Raw genomic sequence first — 25709 nt, 5'->3', positions numbered from 1 at the left:
TGCTCACCCTCCGCCTGGCTCTTCTCTGCCTCCACGCCTAACTCCCGGCTCCTCGTCCACCCCTCTGCCGTCTCCTGCTCCGTGGCTTTCCTGGACCTCCTTGCATCTGAAGGCGACTGGGATTCTTGCCTTCACCCAGGACCCCTCAGCTCCTCAAGCCTCTCCATCCCAGGTGCCCTCTCCTTTCCTCCCCTCCCCAGCCCTGTGAGCACCCTCTCCTCCCCAGGCCCGGCTCTCCCTTCTGGCAGGGGAGCTTCTTGCTCTGGCTGCTTGGGTGCCCTGGGGTTCTCCTTGCACCTATCTTTTCAAAGGTGTTCTCTCCTTTCTCTATTTATCTCTTCATTGCCCTCCAGGTCTGCTCCTAGGAAAAGGAATCTCCTAGGGAGGGAGAATGGAGCGGGTGCAAGGAAAACGGCGGGAGGGCCCTTGGATCTTTCAGGGACCTCCTCATTTCCTGTATCTTTTATCCTTGTCTGTTTTCTCTGGTCTTCCTGTTCCCTGGTTTCTTGATCTCTCTCTCCACTGCTACCACCCCCAGGCTTTTCCTTTTTCCTTCCCTATTCACTTTCTCTCCTCCCCCCCACCTGCTATTCTCCAGTCCTCCTGTCCCCTCCTTCCTGTCACAGTCCTTGCTCTGCCTGCTGCATCCAGAGTTCAGAGCTCAGAGCCAGGTATGGAGCAGGAGCTGGGCTCTGAGTGGGACTGTGTGGTGGGCTGGGGGCAGATCCAGTCCAGGGCTGAGCCGGGGCTTCTCAGCTTCCACTGCCTCTTAAGCCCCTGCCTTCTACAGCCCACAGTCCCAGGCCTGCCCTCAGCAGCCCAGCCAAGGCAGCAACTCCAAGGGGCTGGGCTTGCTTGATTGGAGGCAGGGCTTACTCTTTCCTCTACCTCCCAGCCCTCCAGGGACCTGTCTCCTCCCCTTCTATCCCCAGAGTCCTGCTTACATATGACCTTCCCCAGTCTCTCATATGCCTGCCCTCCCTCAAGGTGGCTTCCCATAAATGGGCCAAGAGAACCCCGTCTTCTAGGAAGCCCAGAGGAGAAAGCTCTTGGTCCTGGAAACTGCAATGGGAAGAAGTGAGGGAGAAGAGGGCCCTCTGAACTGAGGAGGCTGGGCCCCAGGAGATGAGAAAGACCCAAAGGTGGGCTGAGGAGGCGTTTCCCTGGCTGTGGTGGGAGGGGGTGTGCTGGCCTCTGAGGGGGCTGTATCTGGAAGGGTGTGTGGGTTACAGCTGTGAGTCTTAGTGTCCTCTCAGAGACTTGCCCAGGACAGGGCGTAGGAGGTTATTACCTCACCTGCCCAGTGGGTCACACCTCTAGGGCCCAGAAGGGACACTGCTCAGCATGCCCTGATCCTCCTCCCTGTGGCCCAGACCTCTTGTTATCAGCAGTAGGGGGGCAGTGTTGATCAGAGCTGGGGTGTACATCCATAGTAGATGGGCTCAGAGTGGGCTAGGCGAGCCTTGGGGGTTCCCTAAATCTCCTTTAACCCTGAGGGTCACAGGGCCAGTGAGGGGGCTTGGAGGAGAGGTGTCACCTCTCTGCTGCATTTGGCTGGAGGTGGTGAAGGGGAGTCCAGTGCTGCTCCAGGGAGGGTGCAGAGTCTCACGGGCACCTTTGAAGCTGCCCCTCCTCCCCTGCATGGCCCCCTGTTCCACCCCTGGGCCACCCCTCCCCTGCCAAGGATGGAGGGCATCGAAGAAGAGTCTAGAGGCAGGATCTTGGCTTCAAGGAAAATTGCTTTATTCTGCTTCCTCCCCAGGGGCTGCTACATAGGCTCCAGGACCGGGAGCTTCGCTGGCACCCTCAGGGCTGGGCAGATCAAGATGTGGCAAAGCTACTCCTCATTCAGGCCCTTTTGAAAGGAAACAAAGTTCAATTAGCTCTGGAGAGGTGGGCGTTGGGCAGGGGAGGAGCCTGCTGTGGGGGAGGAGCCTGCTGTGCGGGCTGGTGGATGCCCCATGGGGGCGGCAGGTTTGTTTCCAGGGATCGGTGTGCAGGGGTACGTTCTGCAGGGTAAGGCTCTGGGGCGGGCCAGAGGGAATCTGCCTGGGTGAGGACAAGGGGGTCCCCTGGGGTGCCCATTTCAGGCTTCAGTTACAAGGTTGTAGACCAAAATTAGGTGGAAGGGAAGTGGAAACTAGCAGTTGGGGGGAAATTGGGATATACTGGGTTGTCCATAAATCAGGGTCTTCCAGGGTTGCTGACTACCCTAGGGCTGAGATTCCCAGAATCATTGAACATTAAAGCTGAAAGAACCTTAGAAATCAGAGAACAGAATTCCCTTGGCCTTGGGGCCTCTGAAGTTCAGTTGTGGGGGATAAGTGAAAAGGAGGCACCCCAGGTATGAGAGTGTCTGAGGCCAATGGAGCAGGTATGTTGCTGTCCAGTGACCAGCACAGCCCAGTGGAGGGACCCACCTTGGTGCCGATATCGCGGCTCTTGGCCCGCAGCTTGTTGACCTGGGACTCCGCGATGTCCGCGCGCTCCTCCGCCTCATCCAGCTCGTGCTGCACCTTGCGGAACTTGGACAGGTTGGTGTTGGCCTGCTCCTCCTGTGGGTGGGGGATGCGTGAGAGGGGCCTGGGTGCTCAGCCTCCCGGCCTGAGTGACCAGCTCCCCTCTGTCCCCTCTAGGCCTAGTGCCCTGCAGGGCTACTCACCGCCTCCTCGGCCTGGCGCTTGTAGGCCTTGACCTTCAGCTGCAGCTTGTCCACCAGGTCCTGCAGCCGCAGCAGGTTCTTCCTGTCCTCTTCAGTCTGGGCGTCAAGGGATGGGCAGGGGTGAAGATGGCACAGTCTACGAGGTAGCATCTCGCCACCCTCCCACCTTCTCTTGTCTTCTTTACTTGAATCTAATATCCTGACCCAGTTCTACTTTCTGATCCTCACCAACACTTGAATTCTCTTTATAATTTCCTACCAAAAAAGTGTGAATATTTTAAATGATGTGTATCATGAAAGAGTCGGAGGAGCTGATGGGACACCTGAAATTAACACAAAATTGTGTGTGTGTTGCTCTAGGGAGCAGGCCCCTGAGGGTGCTGGGACCTAATGGAGGATACACCCCCCTGCTCTGGAGCCCAGCATGTGCTGGAGGTGGCTTTGGGGCTGTGAGTGTGATGGACTTTCCTGGGCTGCAATGCAGATGACACAGACTTAATCTAGGTTAAGGACAAAGTGTGCTTACAAGGATGGTGACATCCTGGATTAGAACAGAAACAAATTCTAATTGAGAGTCTGATTCTAGAAACCACAATGGAAAGCTAGATTCTACACTGCCCGGGGTTACTGAAAAGCTTTGAGACCTGTTGGAATGGCTTTGATGTATTTGGGTGGCAACCGTTTGCTTTCTGGTGCTCTGTGCTGGGTGAGTCCTTTCTGGAGGTCTGGGTGTGTCCCCAGGGGACAGACTGAGGGTGGATGTTGAGGTGGAGCTCCCAGGTCATGAGGCTCAGAGACTGACCCCAGAGTTGGGGACACTCAGAGTGGGACAGGGATAGGCAGGTAGAATGGAGCTGCACTCCCAACCTCACCCCAGAAAAGGCTAAGCGCAAACCCCTAATTGCCCTGGGTGGTCATCACTGTGGCTTCAGGCCACAATGTGAGGGCCATGCCGGAGCCACCCCCCCACCGCACCTGGTAGGTGAGCTCCTTGATGCGCCGCTCGCTCTTCCTCATGCCCTTGATGGACTCCGCGTTGCGCTTCTGCTCCACCTCCAGCTCATTCTCCAGCTCCCGCACCCGCGCCTCCAGCTTCTGCAGCTGCTTCTTGCCGCCCTTGAGGGCGATCTGCTCCGCCTCGTCCAGCCGGTGCTGCAGGTCCTTGATGGTCTGCTCCATGTTCTTCTTCATGCGCTCCAGGTGCGCGCTCGTGTCCTGCTCCTTCTTCAGCTCCTCCGCCATCATGGCGGCCTGTGTGCAGGGCAGAGGTGGCACGTGGTCTGGTCAGGTCTTCATACACTCGCTGCCCAGCCCAGGGGACACTGTCCTGCAGCGGCAGGTGGGGTGGGGGACTCACATCCGTGATGGCCTTCTTGGCCTTCTCCTCAGCGTTCCTGCACTCCTGCACGGCCTCCTCCACCTCCGACTGGAGCTGGGACAGGTCTGCATCCATCTTCTTCTTCTGGTTGATGAGGCTGGTGTTCTGGGTTGGGGGTGAGCAGAGCAGGAAAAGCACTGAGCGAGCATCCATGCCTGGCTCCCAAACCTCACCGCTAGTCCTACCAGCTCCTGCTCCTTCTAGGGATATGCAGGGAGCCCCTCACCTGGGAGTGCAGCAGCTGCACCCGCTCACTGGTCTCGATCAGCTCCTGCTCTGCCAGCTTCCGAGACCGCTCCGTCTGCTCCACCACGGCACGCAGCTCCTCCAGCTCAGCCTGCAGCAGGTTGTTGCGCCGCTCCACGATGGCGATGTTCTCCTTCAGGTCGTCGTTGGCACGGACCGCGTCATCCAGCTGGATCTGGGTGTCCTGAGGACCAGGAGAAGGGGCATGAGGTCGGGGGCTGGCCTCGCTGCCCTTCCCAAGGCTGTTAGGTGGAAGTGGCCTCAGTGGAAAGCCCATCGCGGTGGCTCAGGAGGGGCCCTCGGTGGTCTCTGCAATGACCCAGGGGCAGAGGGCTCTGGCGCCTGCAATGGGACACCACCACTTCACTAGGCCACGTGGGGCCAGTCCCATCTGGGTGAGGTGACCGCCTGCTTCTAAGCCTCTCCATGTACCTTCAGCAAGCTCTGGAGGCTCTTGACTTGCTTCTGGGCCTCGGCAGCTATGCGGTTGGCGTGGCTGAGCTGGATCTCCATCTCGTTGAGGTCGCCTTCCATCTTCTTCTTCACCCGCAGGGCCTCGTTGCGGCTTCGCGTCTCTGCGTCCAGGGAGGTCTGCAGCGAGTCCACCACGCGCAGGTGGTTGCGCTTGGCCTGCTCCATCTCCTCGTCCTTCTCTGCCAGCTTGCGCTCGATCTCTGCCTTGATCTGGTTGAACTCCAGCTGGGCCCGGAGGATCTTGCCCTCCTCATGCTCCAGGGAGGCCTGGAGGGTGTGGAGAGAGGGTCAGGGCAGACAGGGCACAGGGCTGGGGCAAGGGTCTGACCACAAATCATAGAAAAGAAGTCAGTTCAAGAGTGGTGTAAGTTGTTTAGTCAAAGAAGCAGAAGGAGGAAGAAGATAAGAGAATTTAAAAGAGAAATTTTAAAAGCCTAAGAAAAGGTGATTCAGGCTCTCATGAGGGAGAGCAAGCTGTGAAGACAAAGAGGAAAATGAAAAGAAAGATGTTACCAAGGAAACAGAGGCAATCAGGCACACAGTGTAACAAAAACACAAAGAGGCAGGCACAGGTGGGAACTGCTCTATGATGCACTAGGAGAAATGTTTATGTGAAAGGAGTTGAGTGACCTGTCAATCATTCATTCCACATATATTTGTTGAGTGTCTACCACGTGCCAGGTTCTGGCCTAAGCTCTGGGGACGGGACAGTGAACAGAACCGACAAAGGGGAGAGGGAATAGGGACCACAGGCCTGGAGCTCAGCTTCCCTCCACCCCTGCCCCCGCCTCACTCTGCACACACACACCTCGGCTTCCTCCAGGGCGGACTGCAGCTCCAGTTTCTCAGCCTCCAGCTGTTTGCGGACCTTCTCCAACTCATGGATGGTCTTGCCACTAGAACCCAGCTGCTCAGTCAGGTCGGAGATCTCCTCTGTGTGGGGGACAGAGTGACTCCGTTGGGGGGGTCGTGTGGCCCAGTGAGGAGGGGGCATGCCTCTGCCCAGACACCTCTTAGAGCCCCTGCGTGGCACCACATGGGACTGCTGCCACCAGTGCACTCTGCGCACCCTGAAGGTTCTTGTTCTCCCGCTTGAAGGTCTCCAGGTGCTCCAGGGACTCCTCATAGGCGTTCTTGAGCTTGAAGAGCTCCGTGCTGAGGGAGCGCGCCTCCTTCTGCGAGGACTCCAGCTCCGACTGCGACTCTTCATACTTCTGCTTCCACTCGGCCAGGATCTGCCCGGGGACAGGGACAAGGATGAGGCTCACTGTGCAGCAGCCCCCAGCCCCCAGCCTCAGCCCCACCTCCAGGGGCTGTCCCAGGCCACCCTGTCCCCTGCCCCCCAGGGATCAGGTTCCTCCCCCACCTCCAAGCAGGACAGCTCTGGCCTTGCACTGAGGCCCCCCCCAGCCCTGCACACTGGCTGCGGCCCCCACCCACGGCCCACCTTGTCGAAGTTCCTCTGCTTCTTGTCCAGGGCCGCAGCGGCGGCATTGGAGCGCTCCACGTCCACCATGAGGTCCTCAATCTCGTTCTGCAGCCGGTGCTTGGTCTTCTCCAGCGACGAGCACTTGGCGTTGACGGCCTCCACAGCCTCCTCGGCGTCCTGGAGCCGCTGCGCCAGCTTCTTCCTGCCCGGGCGGGAGGGTGGGGAGGGTGGGTGAGGGAGGGGTTGTGGATGTGGACAAGAGGAAACAACATGAGCCTTCCAGAAGGCAATCCTTGAAAACTAAGAAGTGTTGGAGAAGCCGAGGATGGGCCCCAGGGGTTGAGAACACAGAGAGATCATCTCAGTGGCAGGACGTGAAGCCCCCAGCACCCTCGGACTCTGGGCCAGCCTCTCAGCTGCAGAGGCGGAGGAGGCCTGGGCTTCTGCAGCCCTCCCCACCACCTCCCTGCCACATAGCACCCTGCCCCAGGCGAGAGCACTCTGCCCTCAGACAAACCTTTTGTTCGTCTTATATTCGGATGAGAAACATAATTCGAGCAAAAAGCTTCCCTGAGAGGAGAAGGAGGGGGGCTGGGGCAGAGTCCCCGGTGTGGTCACACACCAGCTAAGCAGGCCCTGTGTGACATCTACTGAGGACAGGGCTGGGCTGGGTCCTGCCTGCAAAGGGCCTCGCCAGAAGGCGGGCTGTCCGGAACTCACTTGGCCTCCTCAAGCTCCTCGGTCCGCTGGATGGCATCTGTCTCGTACTTGGTCCTCCACTGGGCCACCTCCGAGTTGGCCTTGGACAGGACGCGCTGCAGCTCGGCCTTGGCTTCCGTCTCCTCCTCGTACTGCTCCCGCAGCAGGTCACAGTCGTGCCGGGCCGACTGCAGCGCGTGCGCCAGGGCGTTCTTCGCCTGGGGGAGGCGGGCACCGGGAGCGTGCTCAGCTTTCTCCACGAGGCACCCCTAGCCCTTGCCTTCTTCTCACCCCGGTCTCAGCAGCCTCCCTTGGCCTCCCCTGTGTCCAAGCCCCCAGTGGAACTGGAATGGTTTACTGAGTGCCCATAGCAGAGAATGCCGGTACAGTGCGGAACTGTTTACACACGTTTTATGCCTTTAGCCCTCAGCTCCTCGCCGCCGCAGCAGGCATCATCATCATCATCATTATCACCATTTTAGGGGGGGGGGTCATAAATTCTGAGAGCTCTGAGGCTCAGAGGAGTGAGTATTGAGCCCTGGTGTTTTTAAAAACTCATTCTTTCCCCTTTTCCAGGAGTCCAGCAAAGTGCTAAGAACAGAGTCCACTTTAATTTCTTTCTCCAGTTTTCGATTCCAGAACCCATTTGTGCCATCTCTACATCCCATACCTGTGCCCATGTAAGGCCATATCACACCTCCCCAGCTTATTTCCTCTCCTCCTCCTCACCCCTGCCTCCCACCCAGGGCCGGCAGCAGAGAGTCAGAGGGCCGAAGCCTGGGGAACAGATCTAGGAGGCACGTGGTAGGGTTTGGGATATTATTTCTTTTTGGAATTTTTGTACAATAATGGATAGACAGCAAACTTTATTCTGGAGAAAGCAAGTGATGTAGACATAAGGCCAGTTGGTGTGCTCCTTGCTTGGGCCAGGTGGCCAAGTCTAGGCCTCACCTTAACCTCCTCCTCGAGCTGCCTCTTGAGGTCCTCCAGCTGCTGGGTGTAGGTGAGTTTGCCTCGGGTCAGCTGGGAGATCAGCGCCTCCTTCTCATCCAGCTGCCGGGACAGCTCACCTGGGGAGGCACCAAGGCACGCTCAGCTCTTGAAGGTCAGCCTCTCCTTCTGCACCCAAGCCCTCCCTCCTGTCAGGCCCTGTTGTCTGGAAAGACTGTGTGTGTGAGTGTGTGTGTGTGTGTGTGTGTGTGTGTGTGTGTGCGCGCGCACGCGCATCCCAGGCTGGGGTAGCTCAGGCGCCAGGGAGACCAGCTCTAGGCTCACCGTTCTCGGTTTGCAGCTTGGCCCGCTGGCTGGTGAGGTCATTGACGGATCGCTGGGTCTCCTCAGCCTTGCTCCGGTGCTCATTCATCTGGTCTTCCAGGGTCCGACACATCTTCTCCAGGTTAGCCTGAGAGAGGAAAGAGAATTAGATGATGCCTGCAGGGGGTACTGAAGGGAGTCTAAGGGGTGCGATTAAAGGAGAAAGAAGAGGGAAGGTGTGGAAGGAAGGAGGGGATCAGAGGACCAGGTAGAGGAATGGAAGTGGGAAAATGAACCACCAAGGAAGAGAGGAGACCTGGACAGAAAGTGGAGAAAGGTGGAGGGGGTTGGAGGAGGGGAGGCTGAGCAGAGCCCACCTTGGCCTTGATGATCTGCTCCATGTTGGAGGTGACATCGTCCAGCTCCAGCTTGAACTCGCTCTTCTCCTTCTCCAGCTTCTGCTTCACCCGCTGCAGGTTGTCGATCTGCTCGCCCAGCTCGGCCACGCTGTCCGCGTGCTTCTTGCGCAGGGCCGCGGCCGTGGCCTCGTGCTGCAGCGTGGCCTCCTCCAGGTCCCGCCTCATCTTCTGGAACTCGGCCTCGCGCTTCTTGTTCATCTCGATCTGCACGGACGTGGCCCCGCCCGCCTCCTCCAGCCGCTCGCTGATCTCCTCCAGCTCCCGGGACAGGTCTGAGCGCAGCTTCTCCACCTTGGCCCTGGCGGTGCGCTCGGCTTCCAGCTCCTCCTCCAGCTCCTCGATGCGCGCCTGTGCCGGGCACAGAGGGCTCAGACCCACCGCCTGCACCCCTGCCCCAGAGCCCCACCCCAGGGCCCTAATAGGCTCCTGTCTGGCCTGGAACGCAGGGTCAGTTTAGTCCTATCCGTGGAGAGGTGGAAGTAACGGTATTTGGGGAAGATGAACAGCTGCGTTAGCCTGCCTTTAGGCCAGAACAATATGGTATACGTTCTCTTTCTTGGAAGGAAAGTCGTTAAAGCTTGCTCTTAAAGAGGGACAAAGAGATCTATGTTCTATGAATATTTTAAGCGATTTAGTGACAAAAGATAAGAAAAGTTTAAAGCGAGAGAGCCATGTTGGTCTGACCAGACCACTAAAGACCTAACACAATGTCTCCTCTAGAAGTAAGAGCTGAAGTCACACCATCAGGGCAGAAAGGACTTTAAAAGCCTCCAGGTAAGGGAGAACATAGAAACCCAGACATCCAGAGTGGGCTCCCCATGGTCACCCAGCTAAAGCAGAGCTAAGATAGGAAGACAGGATTTCTGCCCTCCATACTGTGACCTTTTCAGGGTTTCTTCCTATGCCATCCTTGGATCACTTGGTCATCCTTGGGTGTGTCCATGGGGACACTATGGTAACTGTGTGTCTCTCTGCATGGACACACAGTCAGCTCCTGCAATGCTGCAGACAGGGTACCCTGGGCAGGGGCAGGGGAAGCTGAGAACCAGCCCAGGGACTCCAGGGCACAGCTTGGGTATCCCAGACCTCACCTGAAGCTCTTTGAGCTTCTTCTGTAGCTGGATGCCCAGGGCCTGCTCGTCCTCAATCCTCGCGTTGAGAGCGTTCAGCTCAAAGTCCTTCCTGTGGGAGGGAGGGTGAGGCAAGGGAGACCAGCTGAGCCTTGGGAGGGTCCACCAGTGGCCGGAAATGGTTATGAAACAAGTAAGAGTAGGATTTCATCAGAAAAACAGCTTCCAGGGATGATGTGGGATCCTGAGAGGTGTAACACCTGCTGTAGGGTTGAAATCCAGCAAGAATGTAATGGGAGGAGCATTTTGGCTGAGCGATGGGACCTGGGGTCTGTTCCCATCTTTGGTCTTTGTTTTCTCATCCGTAAAATGAAAGGATTGGACTAGATTGTTTCAAAGGTCCCTTTAGCTATGATGGTCTTTAATTTGTCACTATTGTTGGGAACTCGACTAACCTTTCTGAGCCTTAATTTCTTCTTTGGTAAAGCAGGGCCAAAGATACCATCCTTAAAAGGTGGTTTGAGAATCAAATGGGAACATATATTTGTTCATTCACTCATTCCCCATTCTGAGCCTGGGGAAGTGTGAAGACTCTTGTGAGAAAGCAAGCCGGATAAGGATGTAGACTATGATGATTTTCAGAGCCTTTCAAGGTGCTGACCCTGAAGTACCCTAAGGTCCTTGATTATCAAAATATGTCCTACAACCTTGCTGTTTACCAAGTCTGGAAAGTAGGTCTATACATTTTGGAAGGAATTGGAACCACAAGTTAACCAACACAAAGAAAAGGCCTGATCCCTCTACTTCTTCTTTTATTATTTGTTATTTTAAAAACAGGGTCTGGCTCTATTGCCCAGGCTGGAGTACAGTGTTGCAACCATAGCTCACTGCAGCCTCAAACTCCTGGGCTCAGAGGATCCTCCTGAATAGCTGGGACTACAGGTACATGCCACTATGCCTGGATAATTTTTAAAAATTTTTTGGAGAGATGGGATCTCTCTATGTTGTCCAGGCTGGTCTCAAACTCCTGGGCTCAAGCGAGCCTCCCGCCTTAGCTTCCTAAAGTGCTAGGATTACAGGTGTGAGCCACTGCACCTGTCCCCCTCCACTTCTTAAACTCAAGGGCAGATCTGTTTCTTGGTGGCCCTCTGGGCTCTCTGTGTGAACCTTCCCAAAGAGACTTTCCTGGCAGGTTTCTGTGCGGATCCTTCCTCCATGTGCAGCAACTGGTCTCCAAAGAGGGTTGTGTATAAAGGGGGCAAGCTGTTATTTCCATTCCCACTGAGTGCCCAACGGAAAGAAAGGGCTTGAGGGATCAAAGTTAGGCTTTGCCAGGGAAGACCACCTGGCCCTGATGTCTGGGTCTGGGGGAGCAAAGCCCTCACGCTGAAGGCGTCTTCCCTAGGGCTTGAGCATCCATTTATGGAGGCTGGATGAGGTCATTGTCTCTGAGGATGGGTCAGCCTGTAGGCAGAACAGGCTGCTGGCCTGGGGAAGACGAAGGGCAGCGGGGAAGGGAACTCAGTACTTTTTCAGCCGCTCATCCAGCTGCTGCTTGTCATTCTCCAGGTCCATGATGCTCTCCTGGGTCAACTTCAGGTCACCCTCCAGCTTCCTCTTTGCTCGCTCCAGGTCCATGCGCACCTTCTTCTCCTGCTCCAGGGACCCCTCCAGCTGACGGAGAGATGGACAAGCCAGGCCCATGAGGCAGAGCATCCTGACTAGGTGATTTTGTAGCTCAGTTACTCTAGGGTTGGGGAAACCCTCCCCAGAGTGGGCCAAATGTTACCAAGGAACTTCGAGAATGCATAGCATGTAGAGTATACTCAATAAATATTTGATAAATAAAAGAATGAATGAATGTGGAACAAAACCCCAAATCTACATTCATTCATTCAGCATCCAATAAGCACCTATTGGGTACCAGGCTGTGTGTTAGACACAGCAGATATAAAATTGAATAAACTCAAGTTCTTGTCTGAAAGGAGCTTAATAGTCTTATAGTTGAGGCAGATACTTAAAACATTACAGAGTGATAAGTGATCAATAGAGATATGTACATCTGATGGTGCAATGATCAGTCAGGACCAGATCCTGCCTAAAATGTCAATTCAAAGATCCTCTCTGAGAAGCTTTGCAAAATTTCCAAAGAAATGTTTCATTTCTTTTGTGAGAACCCTCTAAATCCTGCGATCAATGGGAGAGATATATGGGCTTGAATATAAGTTAAAGAAGAAAGCCCATCTCTATTATTGATCTTATCTGTGAGATCAGATGTATGTTTCAGAATTAATCACTCTCCCCCCTTTCATCCTTTAGCTCCCTTCTAGAAAGATATCAGAACTTGAACACCTTCAAACCCTACTCCCCATCCCAAGACGAGCACAGATGGACATGGTATATCTAGGCCCTACAACTCTCAATCTACTTACATCATCCACTTGCTGTTCCAGCTTGACTTTGGCCTTGGTCAGGGTGTTGACCTTGTCCTCCTCAGCCTGGAGGTCATCCAGGGCCTGCTGGTGGGCCTCCTGAAGAGCCTTTTTCTCTTTGGTCAGCTTGGCGATGATCTCGTCCAGCCCAGCCATCTCTTCTGTCAGGTTCTTCACCTGTGACCAAGAGCCCCACCCCCTTTAGGGTCAGAGGTCACCATTCTGGAGACATCTATGGGGACCTCCATGCCAGGTGTCATGCTGCTGTCAAGATCCTGAGTGGGCTGGCCTGGGTGAAGGTCAGTGTGGTCTGGGAATCCTGGGGAGACCTGGGCTGGAGCCAGAGGCAGCTGCCCTCACCTTGTTCTCTGTTGCATGTTTCTCCTTCTCCACCTTGGCCAGTGTCAGCTCCAGGTCATCAATGTCCCTTTTGAGCTCAGAGCACTCATCTTCCAGCTTGCGCTTCTTGGCAGTGAGCTCAGCGTTCATCTCCTCCTCGTCCTCCAGCCTCTCGTTCATCTCCTTCACCTTGGCCTCCAGCTGGATCTTGTTCTTGATGAGCTGGTCGCAGCGCTCCTCAGCATCAGCCAGGTTGTCTTGTTCCTGAGGGCAAGGCACAGAGGGGAGGCTGTCTATCGGGCAGGGTCCTTGTCCTTGCAGGTGGAGGGAGGGAGGGAGGGGAGCATCCCTCAAATAGAATGGGAGCTCTAGGGTATCTCCCGGTTGAGAACCTCAATGATGGGGAGGGGAAGCATTTCAGGGCAGTGTAACGTGGGAGCACTGGGGTAGGAACAGAGAGGTCTTTATCTGGTCCTCTTCCTCTAGTCTCTTCTGTGGAAGGAGGGGACTGTATTTTGCTGATGCCCAGCATTTTATGTATTGACAACCCAGTGAAATGAGCAGCTTTATTCCCTGTCTAGAGATGAGTAAGTTGAGGCTCAAAGAGGATGAGTGGTTTGCCCAAGGTCACAAAATTCTTAAGCTGTGGATCTAGGTTGAACTTAGGTGGAAAGCCTGTGCTTTTAAAAGTTAGTTATTTTTTTTTTTTTTTTGAGACAGAGTCTCGCTTTGTTGTCCAGGCTAGAGTGAGTGCCGTGGCGTCAGCCTGGCTCACAGCAACCTCAAACTCCTGGGCTCGAGCGATCCTTCTGCCTCAGCCTCCCGAGTAGCTGGGACTACGGGCATGCGCCACCATGCCCGGCTAATTTTTTTTTTTTATATATATATCAGTTGGCCAATTAATTTCTTTCTATTTATAGTAGAGACGGGGTCTCGCTCTTGCTCAGGCTGGTTTTGAACTCCTGACCTTGAGCAATTCGCCCGCCTCGGCCTCCCAAGAGCTAGGATTACAGGTGTGAGCCACCGCGCCCGGCCTAAAAGTTAGTTATTTTCCCCGTCCCCTTTCCTCCTCCTGAGGAACCTCTTTGGAGGCCTTTGGAGGTGCTGACCACAGAATCCTCTCACGATGAGGGAACAAGATGGCGAGCTCCTGCGAGGTGGGGGGCTGGGTGCAGGAGGTGGAGGCAGAACAGGGTGGAAGAGCCAACAGTGTCGCCAGGAGCCTCACCGCCTGCACTTGGAGCTGCAGGTCATTCTTCTCCTGCAGCAGGGACACCATCTTCTCCTCCAGCTCCTTGCGGCGAGCCTCAGACTTCTCCAGCGACTCTTTGAGGCGTGCGAACTCCTCCTTCATGGTGGCCATCTCCTTCTCCGTCTCTGCGCTCTTCAGCAGCGGCTTGATCTTGAAGTAGAGCTTCATCCAGGGCCAATTCTTGACCCCCATGAAGGCCCGAATGTTCCACTGGATTATCAGCAGGGAGTCTCTGCGGGGGCCCAGCGAAAGGGGTGGTGTGAGTCCCCTCCTGCCTCCTTCCCACCTGAGCTCCCGAACCCTTGGTAATGCCCCTTTCCTACATCCACCCCACCCTCTCTGAGGCCACCCTGTGTCCACATCAGCCCCTCCCACAGGTCGCTTTGTTTGAAGACCCAGTGTCAGTCTCCTGACACTGCCCCTGAACCAGCCTGGGCCTAAGGGAGGCAGGGAACCTCCTTCGCTGTTCTCTCACCTGCGTTCCACCATCTTCCTGTACTCCATTCTGGAGAGCACGCCCCGGGACTGGGCCTGGATGCGCGTGATGATGCGGCTCAGCCTCTCGTCCCGCATCTCCTCCAGTAGCCCCAGCAGCCCCGCCTTGAAGAACACCTGCAGGGAAGGTGTGTGCTGGGCCTGGGCTGCCAGGCAGGGGTGGTGTGGGGCATGCTGGGAAGGGCGCCTACTAGGACAGGCTTGGAGGGAGGAGCTGCACGGCAGTGGGGGCTGGGGTGAGGGGAGTGGTGCTGGGTGTCCCACTGGGGGGGTAGCACGGGGCAGGGGGCAGAGATGTTGCCAAGCCGACTGGTCAAAGGAAAGGAGTCCCGAGCTGAGGACTCAATGGAGGAGAGATGTCTTCCTCTAACTGATTTGTCCCCTCCCTGTCCTCACCTTGGTGTGGCCGAACTTGTACTGGTTGTGGTCAATATCCAGGGAGCCCAGCAGCTTCTCTGCCCCCTTCCTGCTGTCAATGAACTGCCCTTCGGGGATGGCGGCCGGGTTGAGGATGCGATACCTGGGGAGCGGAAGGCCACAGTCACCCACGCTCCGCACTGGTCTCTGCCGCAGAATGCCAGGGCCACCGGCAGGCTCCCTTCCGTTCAGAGCAGCCCAGGCTGCCCCTGTTCCCTGAGCTGTGGGGAAGCCCGGTACCCACCTCTGCCGGAAGTCCCCGTAGAGGATGCGGTTGGGGAAGCCCTTCCTGCAGATGCGGATGCCCTCCAGCACGCCGTTGCAGCGCAGCTGGTGCATGACCAGGGGGTTGTCCATCACCCCTGCGGGGGAGCGGAGGGGAGGGGTGTGTGAGGAGAGCACTGGGCTATCAGTCAAAAGATCTAGGTTCTGAGCCTGGCTCTGCCACCGATTAGCCTGTAACCTTAGCAGGTCAGTTAACAATAATCTTCTCTTTGTTTCATTTTTTTTTTTCTAGCCACACTTTTTTTTTTTTTGAGGCAGAGTCTCGCTTTGTTGCCCAGGCTAGAGTGAGTGCCATGGCATCAGCCTAGCTCACAGCAACCTCAAACTCCTGGACTCAAGCAATCCTACTGCCTCAGCCTCCCGAGTAGCTGGGACTACAGGCATGTGCCACCATGCCCGGCTAATTTTTTGTATATATATATTTTAGTTGGTCAATTAATTTCTTTCTATTTATAGTAGAGATGGTGTCTCGCTCTAGGATTACAGCCATGAGCCACCATGCCCGGCCTCTAGCCACACTTTTAAGAGTAACCAGAAGACTTTCGCATTCCTGATTTTATATAGTTTATACCTATTACTATAGGTGGTAGACAGGAAGATATATCCCATTTTCTAGATGAGTAAACTAAACCCAGAGAGGTTAAGGGACTTTCCTGAGGTCATTAAGCCAATCAAGAATAGAGCCAGGCATTGAACCCATGTCCTTGAACCTCTGTCTTATTATCAGCCAAAAATGTTAAACAATCCCTGTATGCCTCATCTGGGGTTGTAAGTCACTGACAAAATAATGTCCATCAAAGTACCTTACACGTTACCATGAGTTGCACATTGCAAGTGTAAGGTAGCACTGGGAGGGAGGTGGCCTGGGAGACCCCATGGGGGACAGGAGAAGAATGTGCTTTGGAAACCACTGTGGTAGGTTAGGAGAGGACTTCGAAAGCCTGTCCCTTCTCAGTGCACATGTGTGTCCAGTGGCGGGCTGGCCCGAGCCTGTGGGCGCACCTGGAGACTTTGTCTCGTTGGGGATGATGCAGCGCACGAAGTGGGGATGGGTGGAGCGCAAGTTGGTCATCAGCTTGTTCAGATTCTCCTGTGGCCAATAAAGTGAGAGGGAAAAGTAAAGAAAGTGAAAGAAAGAGAAGCAGGAAAAGGAGATGAGAAGAGGAAAGGAAGAGGGACGGAGAGACTGCAAAGGGCAGAGATGAGGAAGGCCGGGCGGGGGAGCCATGGGTGAGGGGAGAGGATGGGAGGCAGGAGGGAAAGGAGAAGGGAGGTGAGATGGGAAGTGAGTAAGAGAATGGCAAGAGATGAAGGGAGAGAAGACAGAGTGAGAAGAATCACAAATGCACCAGGGAGATGGGGTGGGAGGTGTAGGGGATGAACCAAGCGGGGAAGCACGAGGGCTGGCTGGGGGTTGGGGCCCAGGGCAGAAGGGGAGCCACGCTGGGCTGGGGTCACACACTCACCCTGTGCAGAGCAGACACAGTCTGAAAGGATGAGCCTTTCTTGGCTTTGCCTTTGCCCTTTTCGACAGCTGTGGGAAGAGTCAACAAGAGCATCAGTGGCATGTGGGGTGGTGAGGGCACGGGGTGCAGAAGGACGGCCTGTCTTCGCACCTCGCTGGCCTTTGGCCTCGAGATGAGGGTCTGCAATGCAGCTACCTCAGTTTCTCCACTCAATTCCACCCCATTGAGTCTGTAAACCTCAGGGCACGTCCTGACATGGAAGTGACGGGGGTAGCAATTACCCTTACTCAGAGCCCTGGCAGAATCCCTGCTCCTTAGTCCCCTGGGCCCCAGTCTCTACTTACGTGCATCAGCCCCAGCATAGTTGGCAAACAGGCTGCTCAGCAGCTTGAGGGAAGACTTCTGGTACAAGCCCACCACCGTCTCATTGAGAGGGTCCTTGTTCTTCTGAAGCCAGCCCAGGATGTTGTAGTCTACGATGCCAGCGTAGTGGATCAGGGAGAAGTGGGCTTCCGGCTTCCCCTTGATATTTCGGGGCTTCTGGAAGTTGCTGGACTTGCCCAGGTGGTTGTCGAAGAGTTTGGCCTTGAAGGTCATGTCGGTGGCCTTGGGGAACATGCACTCCTCCTCCAGGATGGACATGATGCCCATGGGCTGAGGGGGGAGGGGAGAGCATCAGTGAGTGTGCTTCACCAGGTGGAGATGGATTCTGTTCTACAGTCAGTATTTGCTCATGGGGGTGCCCATTTGGGTATTAAGGTATTAGACTCAGCTCTGAGTACAGTTATCTACTGACTGGCACCTGTTCAAGTCTTCTTAAGGTGGAGGACTTTGTTTGCTGCCAGAGGGGTTTTTGTGAAAGTCTGGGCATGTGACTGCTATTGGTGCTTTGTGTGCCACTCCCTCGCCCATAGTCCTGAGATGAAGGGGTTGAAAACAGGTGCACTTGTAGGATCCCCCACACCACCCTCACACTCCCTGCTGCTTGGATACATATAGACCATGTTGGAGGTCACCCTGCAGGTGCCCACCCCCATGTGTCCACTCTCAAGCCCTTGGGAACTCAGCTGTCCCTGGTGCTACCCTGTGCTGGGTGCTCAGGAGTCTTCAGCCTCATGTCTGTTATCCAGAACATACTCCCCAGAAGGGAGAGGAGCTGCTATTTTGTCTGGGGTGTTCATGTGGGCTGTGGATGGCGACTGGTGGGGCGGAGGCCGCACCTTCTCGATGAGGTCGATGCAGGCCTGCAGGTCCATGCCGAAGTCGATGAACTCCCACTCGATGCCCTCCTTCTTGTACTCCTCCTGCTCCAGCACGAACATGTGGTGGTTGAAGAACTGCTGCAGCTTCTCGTTGGTGAAGTTGATGCAGAGCTGCTCAAAGCTGTTGAACTGCAGGGGAGGGAGGGGCGGGAGCAGGCAGGTGGGTGGGTGTCCGAGTGGCCACTGGGGTTGGCCCAGGGCTGTGCCTGTGCACTGTGCCCGAGACCAGCTGGGGTGCAGCTGGTCCCCTCCCAGGTCAGGGCAGCAGAGGAGAGCTTCCCCGGGAGACAGGGACGATGACTGCCTCTGTCACCACACAGTCTCCACCACCTTCCCATTTGGGCCCCTGGCTGGCACTCAGCAGTGGCAGTTAAAGGTGGAATGAGTGAGTGACATTCTGCCCACTCCCAGGGCTTCCCTGACTCACGTCGAAGATCTCAAAGCCAGCGATGTCCAGGACTCCTATGAAGTACTGGCGTGGCTGCTTGGTCTCCAGGGTGGCGTTGATGCGCGTCACCATCCAGTTGAACATCTTCTCGTACACCGCCTTGGCCAGTGCTCCAGTGGCATATGCCACCTGCAAGGTAGGGGAGACACCCATATTGAGTAGGGTCATTGGGAGGGGTGAATTCTAAAGCTCCCCCCTGTGCCATGCCAGGCTCCCTACCCTGCCCATTTATCTTCTGAAGATGACCCACCTGCTGGACATTCTGCCCCTTGGTGACATACTCGTTGCCCACTTTCACCCGAGGGTGGCATAGCCCCTTGAGCAGGTCGGCTGAGTTCAGCCCCATGAGGTAGGCGGACTTATCAGCCTCTGCAAGGAAAGGGGAGGCAACAAAGATCGTAAATAGATGCCTGCCCTGCAGGTGTGGCCCTCAGTGACCAACGGCTGTCCCCAGCATCCCTGCCTCCCACCTTCAGTGCCATCTGGCTCTGCCTGTTCCTCCCGCTGCTTCTGTTTGAATTTCATGTTTCCAAAGTGCATGATGGCGCCCGTCAGTTTGTATATGGAGTTCTTCTCCTCTGGAGTGAAGCCCAGCACATCAAAGGCATTCTGTAGGCAGGCCCCGTACGGGTGGATCCCAGAAAAAGAAGGGTGGTGGGTAAAGGAGACCCCTTGTAAGTTGCAGAGAGAATTTGCCTTCTTAATCCCCGTGGGCTCTGAGACTCCCATCCCCAGTGGAGAGCTCCAGAGCAAAGATGGGCTATGCAAAGCTCAGACTGCCTCAGTCCTGCTGTCGGGGGTCACAGTGGTTCTGGGTTACCCACTCATGTTTCCAGACACTACTCTTGCTTCCCTGCCTGGCCTCCACACCTTCCATATCTGCTCTCACCTGACAGCCTGCCCCAGCCCCGTGACTGCCATGTGGCTCTTCCTCACCTCCTCCCTTGGTGGTTCCTTGATTCCTGGCTTGTGTGCCTCTCTGTCCCAGGGTTTTCTGCCCTTTTTGGTTTGATCGAACTCCAAATGCTGGCCAGTCCTGTCTTACCTCATCCATACCCCAGCATGCCCTGGTGACAGGGCACATTCTGGCTTTGGGAGGGCCATACCACTATGAACAACAGACAGGCAGTGTCTTGGCTCTGCTCCTGGGGTGGTGAACTTGCCCCACTTGCTCCTCACTGTCAATCCCCCCCCCCACTGGGTCCTCACACACTTACATCAGTGGCCATGAGCTCCTCAGCATCATCAATGGAGGCCACGGTGGTCTCTCCTTGGGAGATGAAGGCATAATCATAGGGGTTGTTGGTGATCAGCAGCATGTCTGGGGGGAGAACACGTGGTTAGGCCGTGACACAGCCCCCGGCTTTCATGGGGACTGCCACCACAGCACACGACACGATGGAGAGCACAGGGCAGGGCTTGACTTGGCCCCACATCCCACAGAACCGGATCCAGCAGTAACACACAGCCCGGGCATGCCAGCAGAATCCAGCTGCAGGCGGAGGGGACCAGGTTGCCATGGAGACGGTTGGTCTCAGTCAGTAGCTCTGACTCACCCAGTAGCTCCGGCTTTTTGTTAGACAGGATTTGGTAGAAAATGTGATAATCTCTCTCCGCTTTCAGCTGGAAAATAACTCTGGATTTTTCCAGAAGGTCTGTGAATAGGCAGGGAGAAGGAAAGAAAGAAAAAAGGTTGGAGTTAGGTACAAGGAAATAGAGGAAAATGAATGATAAACGTAGCAGCAAAAGGCAAAGAGATGGCCGGGTGGGGTGGCTCACGCCTGTAGTCCTAGCTCTCTGGGAGGCCAAGGCAGGCGGATTGCTCGAGTTTAGGAGTTCGAAACCAGCCTGAGCAAGAGCAAGACCCCGTCTCTACTATAAATGGAAAGAAATTAATTGGCCAACTAAAAATATATACAAAAAATTAGCCGGGCATGGTGGCACATGCCTGTAGTCCCAGCTACTTGGGAGGCTGAGGCAGCAGGATTGCTTGAGCCCAGGAGTTTGAGGTTGCTGTGAGCTAGGCTGATACCACGGCACTCACTCTAGCCTGGGCAACAAAGCAAGACTCTGTCTCAAAAAAAAAAAAAAAAAAAGGCAAAGAGAGAGGACAAGACAGAGAGCGAGAGACTGGTACATGACACACAGAGATGGGATGCAGATAGAGACCCAGAAAGAGAAATAGTCTCAGCCAGGCGCGGTGGCTCATGCCTGTAATCCCAGCACTCTGGGAGGCCGAGGCAGGAGGATCGCTCAAGGTCAGGAGTTCAAAACCAGCCTGAGCAAGAGCGAGACCCCATCTCTACTATAAAGAGAAAGAAATTAATTGGCCAACTAATATATATAGAAAAAAATTAGCGGGGCATGGTGGCGCATGCCTGTAGTCCCAGCTACTCAGGGGAGGCTAAAACAGAAGGATTGCTTGAGTCCAGGAGTTTGAGGTTGCTGTGAGCTAGGCTGACGCCAGGGCACTCACTCTAGCCTGGGCAACAAAGTCAGACTCTGTCTCAAAAAAAAAAAAGAAAAAAGAAAAAAGAAATAGTCTCAGAGCTAAATCCCAGAGAAAGACACAGACATGCAGAGACAGAGGTGGAGAAAGAGCCAGAGGGAGTCTCAGAGACAAATGTACAGACCTCGAGACAGAGACACACAGAGACAGAGACAGAAAGAGAGGAGAAGAGCAGAGGCGGGAGGGGAAGGGATAGGGAGGGTGGTCAAGACCAGATGGTGTGGAACAAGGGTGAGCTCGGCTGAGCCCCAGCAGATTCATGGCACTCACAGGTCTCTATGTCTGCAGACGCCAGCTTTCCAGTCGCCCCAAAATGAATTCGAATGAATTTCCCCTGGAGAGATGGAAGAGCGTGGCGATGAGTTGGGGTAAGGCTCCTATTTGGGGCCATGCTTGGACCAGCCCAAGTCCCAAGCCCAAGATCAGGGACCACTTACGAAGCGGGAGGAGTTGTCGTTCCGGAGGGTCTTGGCATTGCCGAAGGCCTCCAGGGCGGGGTTGGCCTGGATGATCTGGTCCTCCAGGGTGCCCTGCAGAGGTCAAGAAGGATGGCAGGTGAGAGAGGACTTGCCCTCCCTTTCTGCCGTGCAGGCCCATGCAGGGCAGCAGGCCTACCTTGCCTGGGTTCTGGTCCTTCTTGCTGCGGTCCCCAATGGCAGCAATGACAGCAAAGTACTGGATGACCCTCTTGGTGTTGACCGTCTTCCCTGCCCCGGATTCTCCGCTGTGGGGACAGTCAGGGCTCATTAGGCAGTGACCACCACTGCTTGAGACCAACAAGCCTCGAGTCAGGAGAGACCTGGGCCAGGTCAATTGGAGGAGGGGGCCCTGGGCTGCTTGGAAAAGAGTGGGTGCAGCTGGAAGAACAGGAAAGGCTTCTGAAGGGAAAGATGCAAGAAAATGAAGATTTGAAGAAGACACGGTGATAACGGGCTTATGGATAAAAGAATGATGTGTTGGAGGAGATGGGGTGAAGGAGATGGGAGAGGAGAAATCAGAGGAGGTGGAAAGCAGGAAAGGGGGAGAAAAGAGAAGGGTCAGGGTGAAGGTCAGAGAAGAAAGAGGAGATGGGCAGACAGGGACAGGAAGGAGGGCTGCGGGTCTGTGCATGGAGCCCTGGGGTCCCTGCTGGGGCTGGGGCTGGGCCAGGGAGACTCTGGCAGGGAGCAGGGCAGGAGCTATACTCACGTGATCAGGATGGACTGGTTTTCTCTGTCTGTGGGGAGAGAGGGGAGGCAAAGTCAGGAGCTGCACAGGATGCTCCCGAGCAGTTCTTGCCGCCTCCTCCCCTACTCTCCAGCCTCTCCCAGCTCCCTTCAGGGAGACCCTTCCCTGGGCCCCTCACCCGTCAGCATGTACTGATACGCGTTGTCAGAGATGGAGAAGATGTGGGGTGGGGCCTCGCTCCTCTTCTTGCCCCGGTAGGCGGCCACCACCTCAGCAGTGTACACCGGCAGCCACTTGTAGGGGTTGACGGTGACGCAGAACAGGCCTGAGTAGGTCTGTGGGGAGAAAAGGAGGAGAGAGTTGCTGTGATGAAGAGTGGGGAGGGGGTGACTTTCAGAGTTAGAGGAAGACCTTAGGAAAGGAAGAAGAGAAAGGAGAACCTTGGAATACATTCAGTCTGAGTAATGCCAGAGGTGGGTGGGAGAATGGAACCAAGGATGTAGGGACAAGGATAGAGTGCAACAAGGCCTGGACACAAAGAACAGACACTCTCAGCCCCTGGACTGGACATGCACGGGCCGGAGGGCTAGGTGCCGCTGGTCACTCCAGCTGGCTCTTCCCTTCCTGCAGCTGACCAGGGGCGAGGAGGCGGGAGAGGAGATCTGGGTCCCTTGGGAGGCTGCCTACCCCCTGTCCTTGGGAGAGTGCCCCTGGACTACTTTGGCCTCCATCCAGGACAGGGAGGCCCTGAGTGAGTGTGTGCAGGACCACTCACGTAGATCATCCAGGCCGCGTAGCGCTCCTTGAGGTTGTAGAGCACCGCGGGCTCGTGCAGGAAGGTCAGCATGGCCATGTCCTCGATCTTGTCGAACTTGGGTGGGTTCTGCTGCATCACCTGGTCCTCCTTTACAGTCACCGTCTGCAACAGCCCCACACAGCCCCCCGCCATCCTCTGAGCCTGTGCTTTCCCTCCTCCCTCAGGAGGGATAGGAGTTGGGCGAATTAAAGGACAATCATGTTCAAGAGAAAAAGAACCAGGATCCCTCAGAGAAGGCAGATCCGATGTTGGGAATGAGCAGGCTCTTGGAAGGGTCTGGATCCTCACCCAAAGGGAAGACTAGCCTCAGGTCTGCACAGGGCAGAGCCTGAGCACACTCCCCTCTGTCCACCCAGGGGTGGGGGTGGCCAGGGTGGCCTCACATCATCCCTACAACCCACCTTGCCATGCTCGGTCTCGGCTGTGACTTTGCCACCCTCTCGAGACATAATCTTAGCCTTGATGAACTCCTCTTTGTCATCAGGCACAAAGACATCCTTCTTGAGGTCGAAAGGCCTGGTCTGAGCTTCGAGCCGCTCCTTCTCTGACTTGCGCAGGTAGGGAGCGGCCTCCCCAAACACGGCCATCTCTGCGTCCCCCATGGTGGTGCCTGTAGTGAGAGGGACAAGCTGGCTGCCCTGCCATCAGCACACTCCCCACGCCCCCTCCCTGGGCTCTCCTTCGGTGGGAGCCCCAAAACCTAGCACCATGCTCAGGAGTCAAGAGGAGTCCCCGGTAAGTCCCTTGTTCTTTGAGCTTACCCCTTAAGCGGAAGAGCAGCCCAGCAAACTGCCAGGGTAGAAGGGCAACTAACCGTTGTCCAGGCCAGGGCTCTCCCAGGGAGGGCAGAGTGTCCTGGGCTTTTTGTAGGAGTAGGAATAGGAATCTGACCATATCCATGTGTGACCCTCAAGGGTCCCTGGGTCCCCTCACTAGTCATGGGAAAGGGGCTCCTGGTGGCCAAGATATTCTCCTCAGGGCAGGGCCGAAAGTAGAGCTCCACAGCCTGGTTTTGGGGCTATTGTGCTCAATCTTCTCAGATCCCCCCACGCTCTAGCGTTAGCTGTCTTACCTTGGCTTCTCAAGTGTGTCTACAGATGAGGAAAGGAGCCCAGGCCTACAGGGACCTGGACAGAGGGAAGAGGCTGTGTCAGGGCAGGCTGCCACCCAACCTGGCCAGTTCCATGCCCCTGCTTCTCCCGGCTCTGTCCTTCAATGCCCATCTTCCCCAGACCTTAAAACAAGGTGCAAGTGGTGCTCCCATCCTCCTTCTTGCTTTTCAAACATGATTCCCTTTTTCCCCAAGGACCGATTCTAATAGTTTCCCGGAGTCAACTCAACTCTGAGCCCTAATCCTCCTCACTCCTGCCTGCGCTTATCTAGTGAGATCTTCTTTCTTTGAGCCACCTAAGAAACAACTAATGGTCAGTGCTTTCCAGTCTGCAAAGCACCTCGATGCACATCCTCTTACTCAGTCCTCCCAGGTGAAATAGCTTGCCTGTCTAAGAACACATAACAGTAAGTGGTAGAGCCAACACTGGAACCCAAGTCTCAAGACTCTAAAGCCAGTTGTTTTCCATCTCATCCTCCATTTTATTGCCAGACTTTGTGGACCTTCTCTGTGAGCAGATGCTGTAGCCTCCTGCATGCCCTCAATGAACATGCACGCCTGCTGTTCATGCACACGTCTCATACAAAGACAGGTGTCCTCCCTGGACCACAGCACCCGCCCCCAGGGCGCCATAGATGCCTCAACAACAGATGTGCACCTTTGAGAATGTGCACAGCATAATAGGTTCACATGGCTGCATATTCTTCAGCATACAAGGCCCCGGAACACGCATGCCCATGTGCCTGTGAGCTCCTCCTACAGTGGGTACACCTGCGGTTAATAGCCGTGACTCCTGGATGCACAGACAAGCACCTCCACTTGCTTGGAGAGGGGTAGCTGTACATTCCAGGCTCCACAGAACTACTAGTAAACAGATACACTTCCTATATAATCATTTTCCACCATCTTCCCCTCCCCCCAAATGGACCTGCTTGTTCTCAGGCATGATCATAAACACACGTCTCCCTCTCGATACTTCTATATCTTAGCCAGTGAGGTAATACGTGAGCCCCACACTCCCACGGCACATACGCACGTTTAGACCTGCACAAGTGTGCTCAATGCCTGGACCTAGTACTCTGCGTGAAGCCCTGCATGAAGCTTGCTGTTCCTAGAGGAACCCCTTCCTAAACCTGGAGCCCCATTATCCGTCTCCCACTCCTACCTGAGAACAGCAAGGAAAGACACAGGGAGCAGGAGAGAGCTGTGGAGCCAGACCTTGTCTCAGGGGCTGTATATATGGGGCAGCAGGGCGACCCCACCCCCACCTGCACCCAGTCCCTAGCCGGATTTAGAAAGGGCTGTTGTCACTAGAAGTATTTCCCCCAGGCTCCCTCCTCTTCCCAAACAGTGCTCCCCTCCCCCCTCCAGCTAGGAAACAATTGGAAGTGGTCGTCATTGTTATGGCATGGAGTGTGCAGGGTCTGAGTTCCAGGGGGCGGGGTGGCTCAAAGTGCGGCAAAAATATCTCCCAGGCCAGGCCTCACATTCCACAGCTGGTAGGAGAGGGACTGACCACGACCACCCCACCAGCCCACCGTGCCTTTGGCAGGCAGGCCCCTGGCTCTCCTGCAGGGCACTCCCTCGGGTGCTGTGCCCCCTCTGCTGACCTGGCCCCGTTTCAGCAGTGTCCTCACTGCTCCCCTGTCCTGGGTTCTATATCCAACTGTGAGATGGGAAGGGGCTGAGTGTCAGCAGCAGAGAGGGGTAGGAAAGAGTTGGGGGCACAGCTCCAGGGTGGGGGCTAGATTGGGACAGCTGGAAGGAGATTTCCTAGCCAAGTGGCAAGAACAATGCCCAGGGAGCTTAGAAGTGGGGACTCTGGCTTGGGCACTGATTTCCCTGGACCAGCGGGCAATGTGTTGAGGTCACTTAACCTCAGAGCCAGCCCTTCATTTTATGAAGAGGGACAGTGTATTCTTTAAGGTCATACAGCTAATCAAAGCAGCAAGATTCAAGGCAGGACACATCAGCAGATGGGGATGGAGCCTGGCTTGTGGAGGAAGCTTGGGAAGGAGGGCTGGGACTCCAGACCCACTGCGTACAGAGGGTAGGACTCAAACCCAGGGGTCCTAGTT

At 55.5% G+C, this 25709-nt stretch overlaps 2 protein-coding genes across 3 annotated transcripts in view; one reads left to right on the top strand and one right to left on the bottom strand.

Moving 5' to 3' along the window:
* The window catches only part of NGDN (neuroguidin), a 301612-nt gene that overhangs the window by 239011 nt on the left and 36892 nt on the right, over positions 1-25709 (top strand). The window lies entirely within an intron of this gene.
* Positions 1722-24839, bottom strand: MYH7 (myosin heavy chain 7). 2 transcript variants are annotated; one of them, NM_001442646.1, is made up of 40 exons: positions 24797-24839; positions 23593-23647; positions 22922-23130; positions 22479-22622; positions 21882-22038; positions 21725-21752; positions 21152-21260; positions 20974-21066; positions 20807-20870; positions 19584-19682; positions 19245-19348; positions 18498-18636; positions 18278-18396; positions 18007-18156; positions 17538-17708; positions 16662-16971; positions 16318-16385; positions 15854-15941; positions 14811-14928; positions 14546-14669; positions 14130-14266; positions 13631-13886; positions 12424-12666; positions 12064-12240; positions 11160-11305; positions 9653-9743; positions 8520-8909; positions 8164-8290; positions 7840-7958; positions 6910-7106; positions 6208-6391; positions 5830-5995; positions 5569-5693; positions 4719-5027; positions 4267-4470; positions 4020-4145; positions 3638-3913; positions 2663-2758; positions 2421-2555; positions 1724-1855 (listed from the first exon to the last, which is right to left on the bottom strand). In NM_001442646.1, exons 3-40 carry the CDS (start codon positions 23120-23122, stop codon positions 1838-1840), a joined length of 5808 nt encoding a protein of 1935 aa, NP_001429575.1. In that variant the 5' UTR covers positions 23123-23130; positions 23593-23647; positions 24797-24839; the 3' UTR covers positions 1724-1837. The 2 variants fall into 2 exon arrangements, with proteins under 2 accessions (XP_075860276.1, NP_001429575.1); XM_076004161.1 differs by lacking the exons at positions 19584-19682; positions 20807-20870; positions 20974-21066; ... (5 more) ...; positions 23593-23647; positions 24797-24839 and having other exon boundaries at positions 1722-1855; positions 19245-19446.

Source organism: Microcebus murinus, chromosome 6 (assembly GCF_040939455.1).
Source record: "Microcebus murinus isolate Inina chromosome 6, M.murinus_Inina_mat1.0, whole genome shotgun sequence".
NCBI classification, from domain to species: domain Eukaryota; kingdom Metazoa; phylum Chordata; class Mammalia; order Primates; family Cheirogaleidae; genus Microcebus; species Microcebus murinus.
This window is presented reverse-complemented; position numbering and strand designations above follow the sequence as displayed.

Bases quoted from the DNA above. Each gene is read 5' to 3' on its own strand.
- MYH7 (NM_001442646.1), bottom strand. From the start codon at position 23,122: ATGGGGGACGCAGAGATGGCCGTGTTTGGGGAGGCCGCTCCCTACCTG. The intron at 16,972-17,537 runs GTGCGGCCTCCG...CTCCCCCCTCAG, and splicing joins GCATCGACCTCATCGAGAAG to CCCATGGGCATCATGTCCAT. The intron at 5,694-5,829 runs GTGCGCAGAGTG...TCCCCCACACAG, and splicing joins GGAGAACAAGAACCTTCAGG to AGGAGATCTCCGACCTGACT.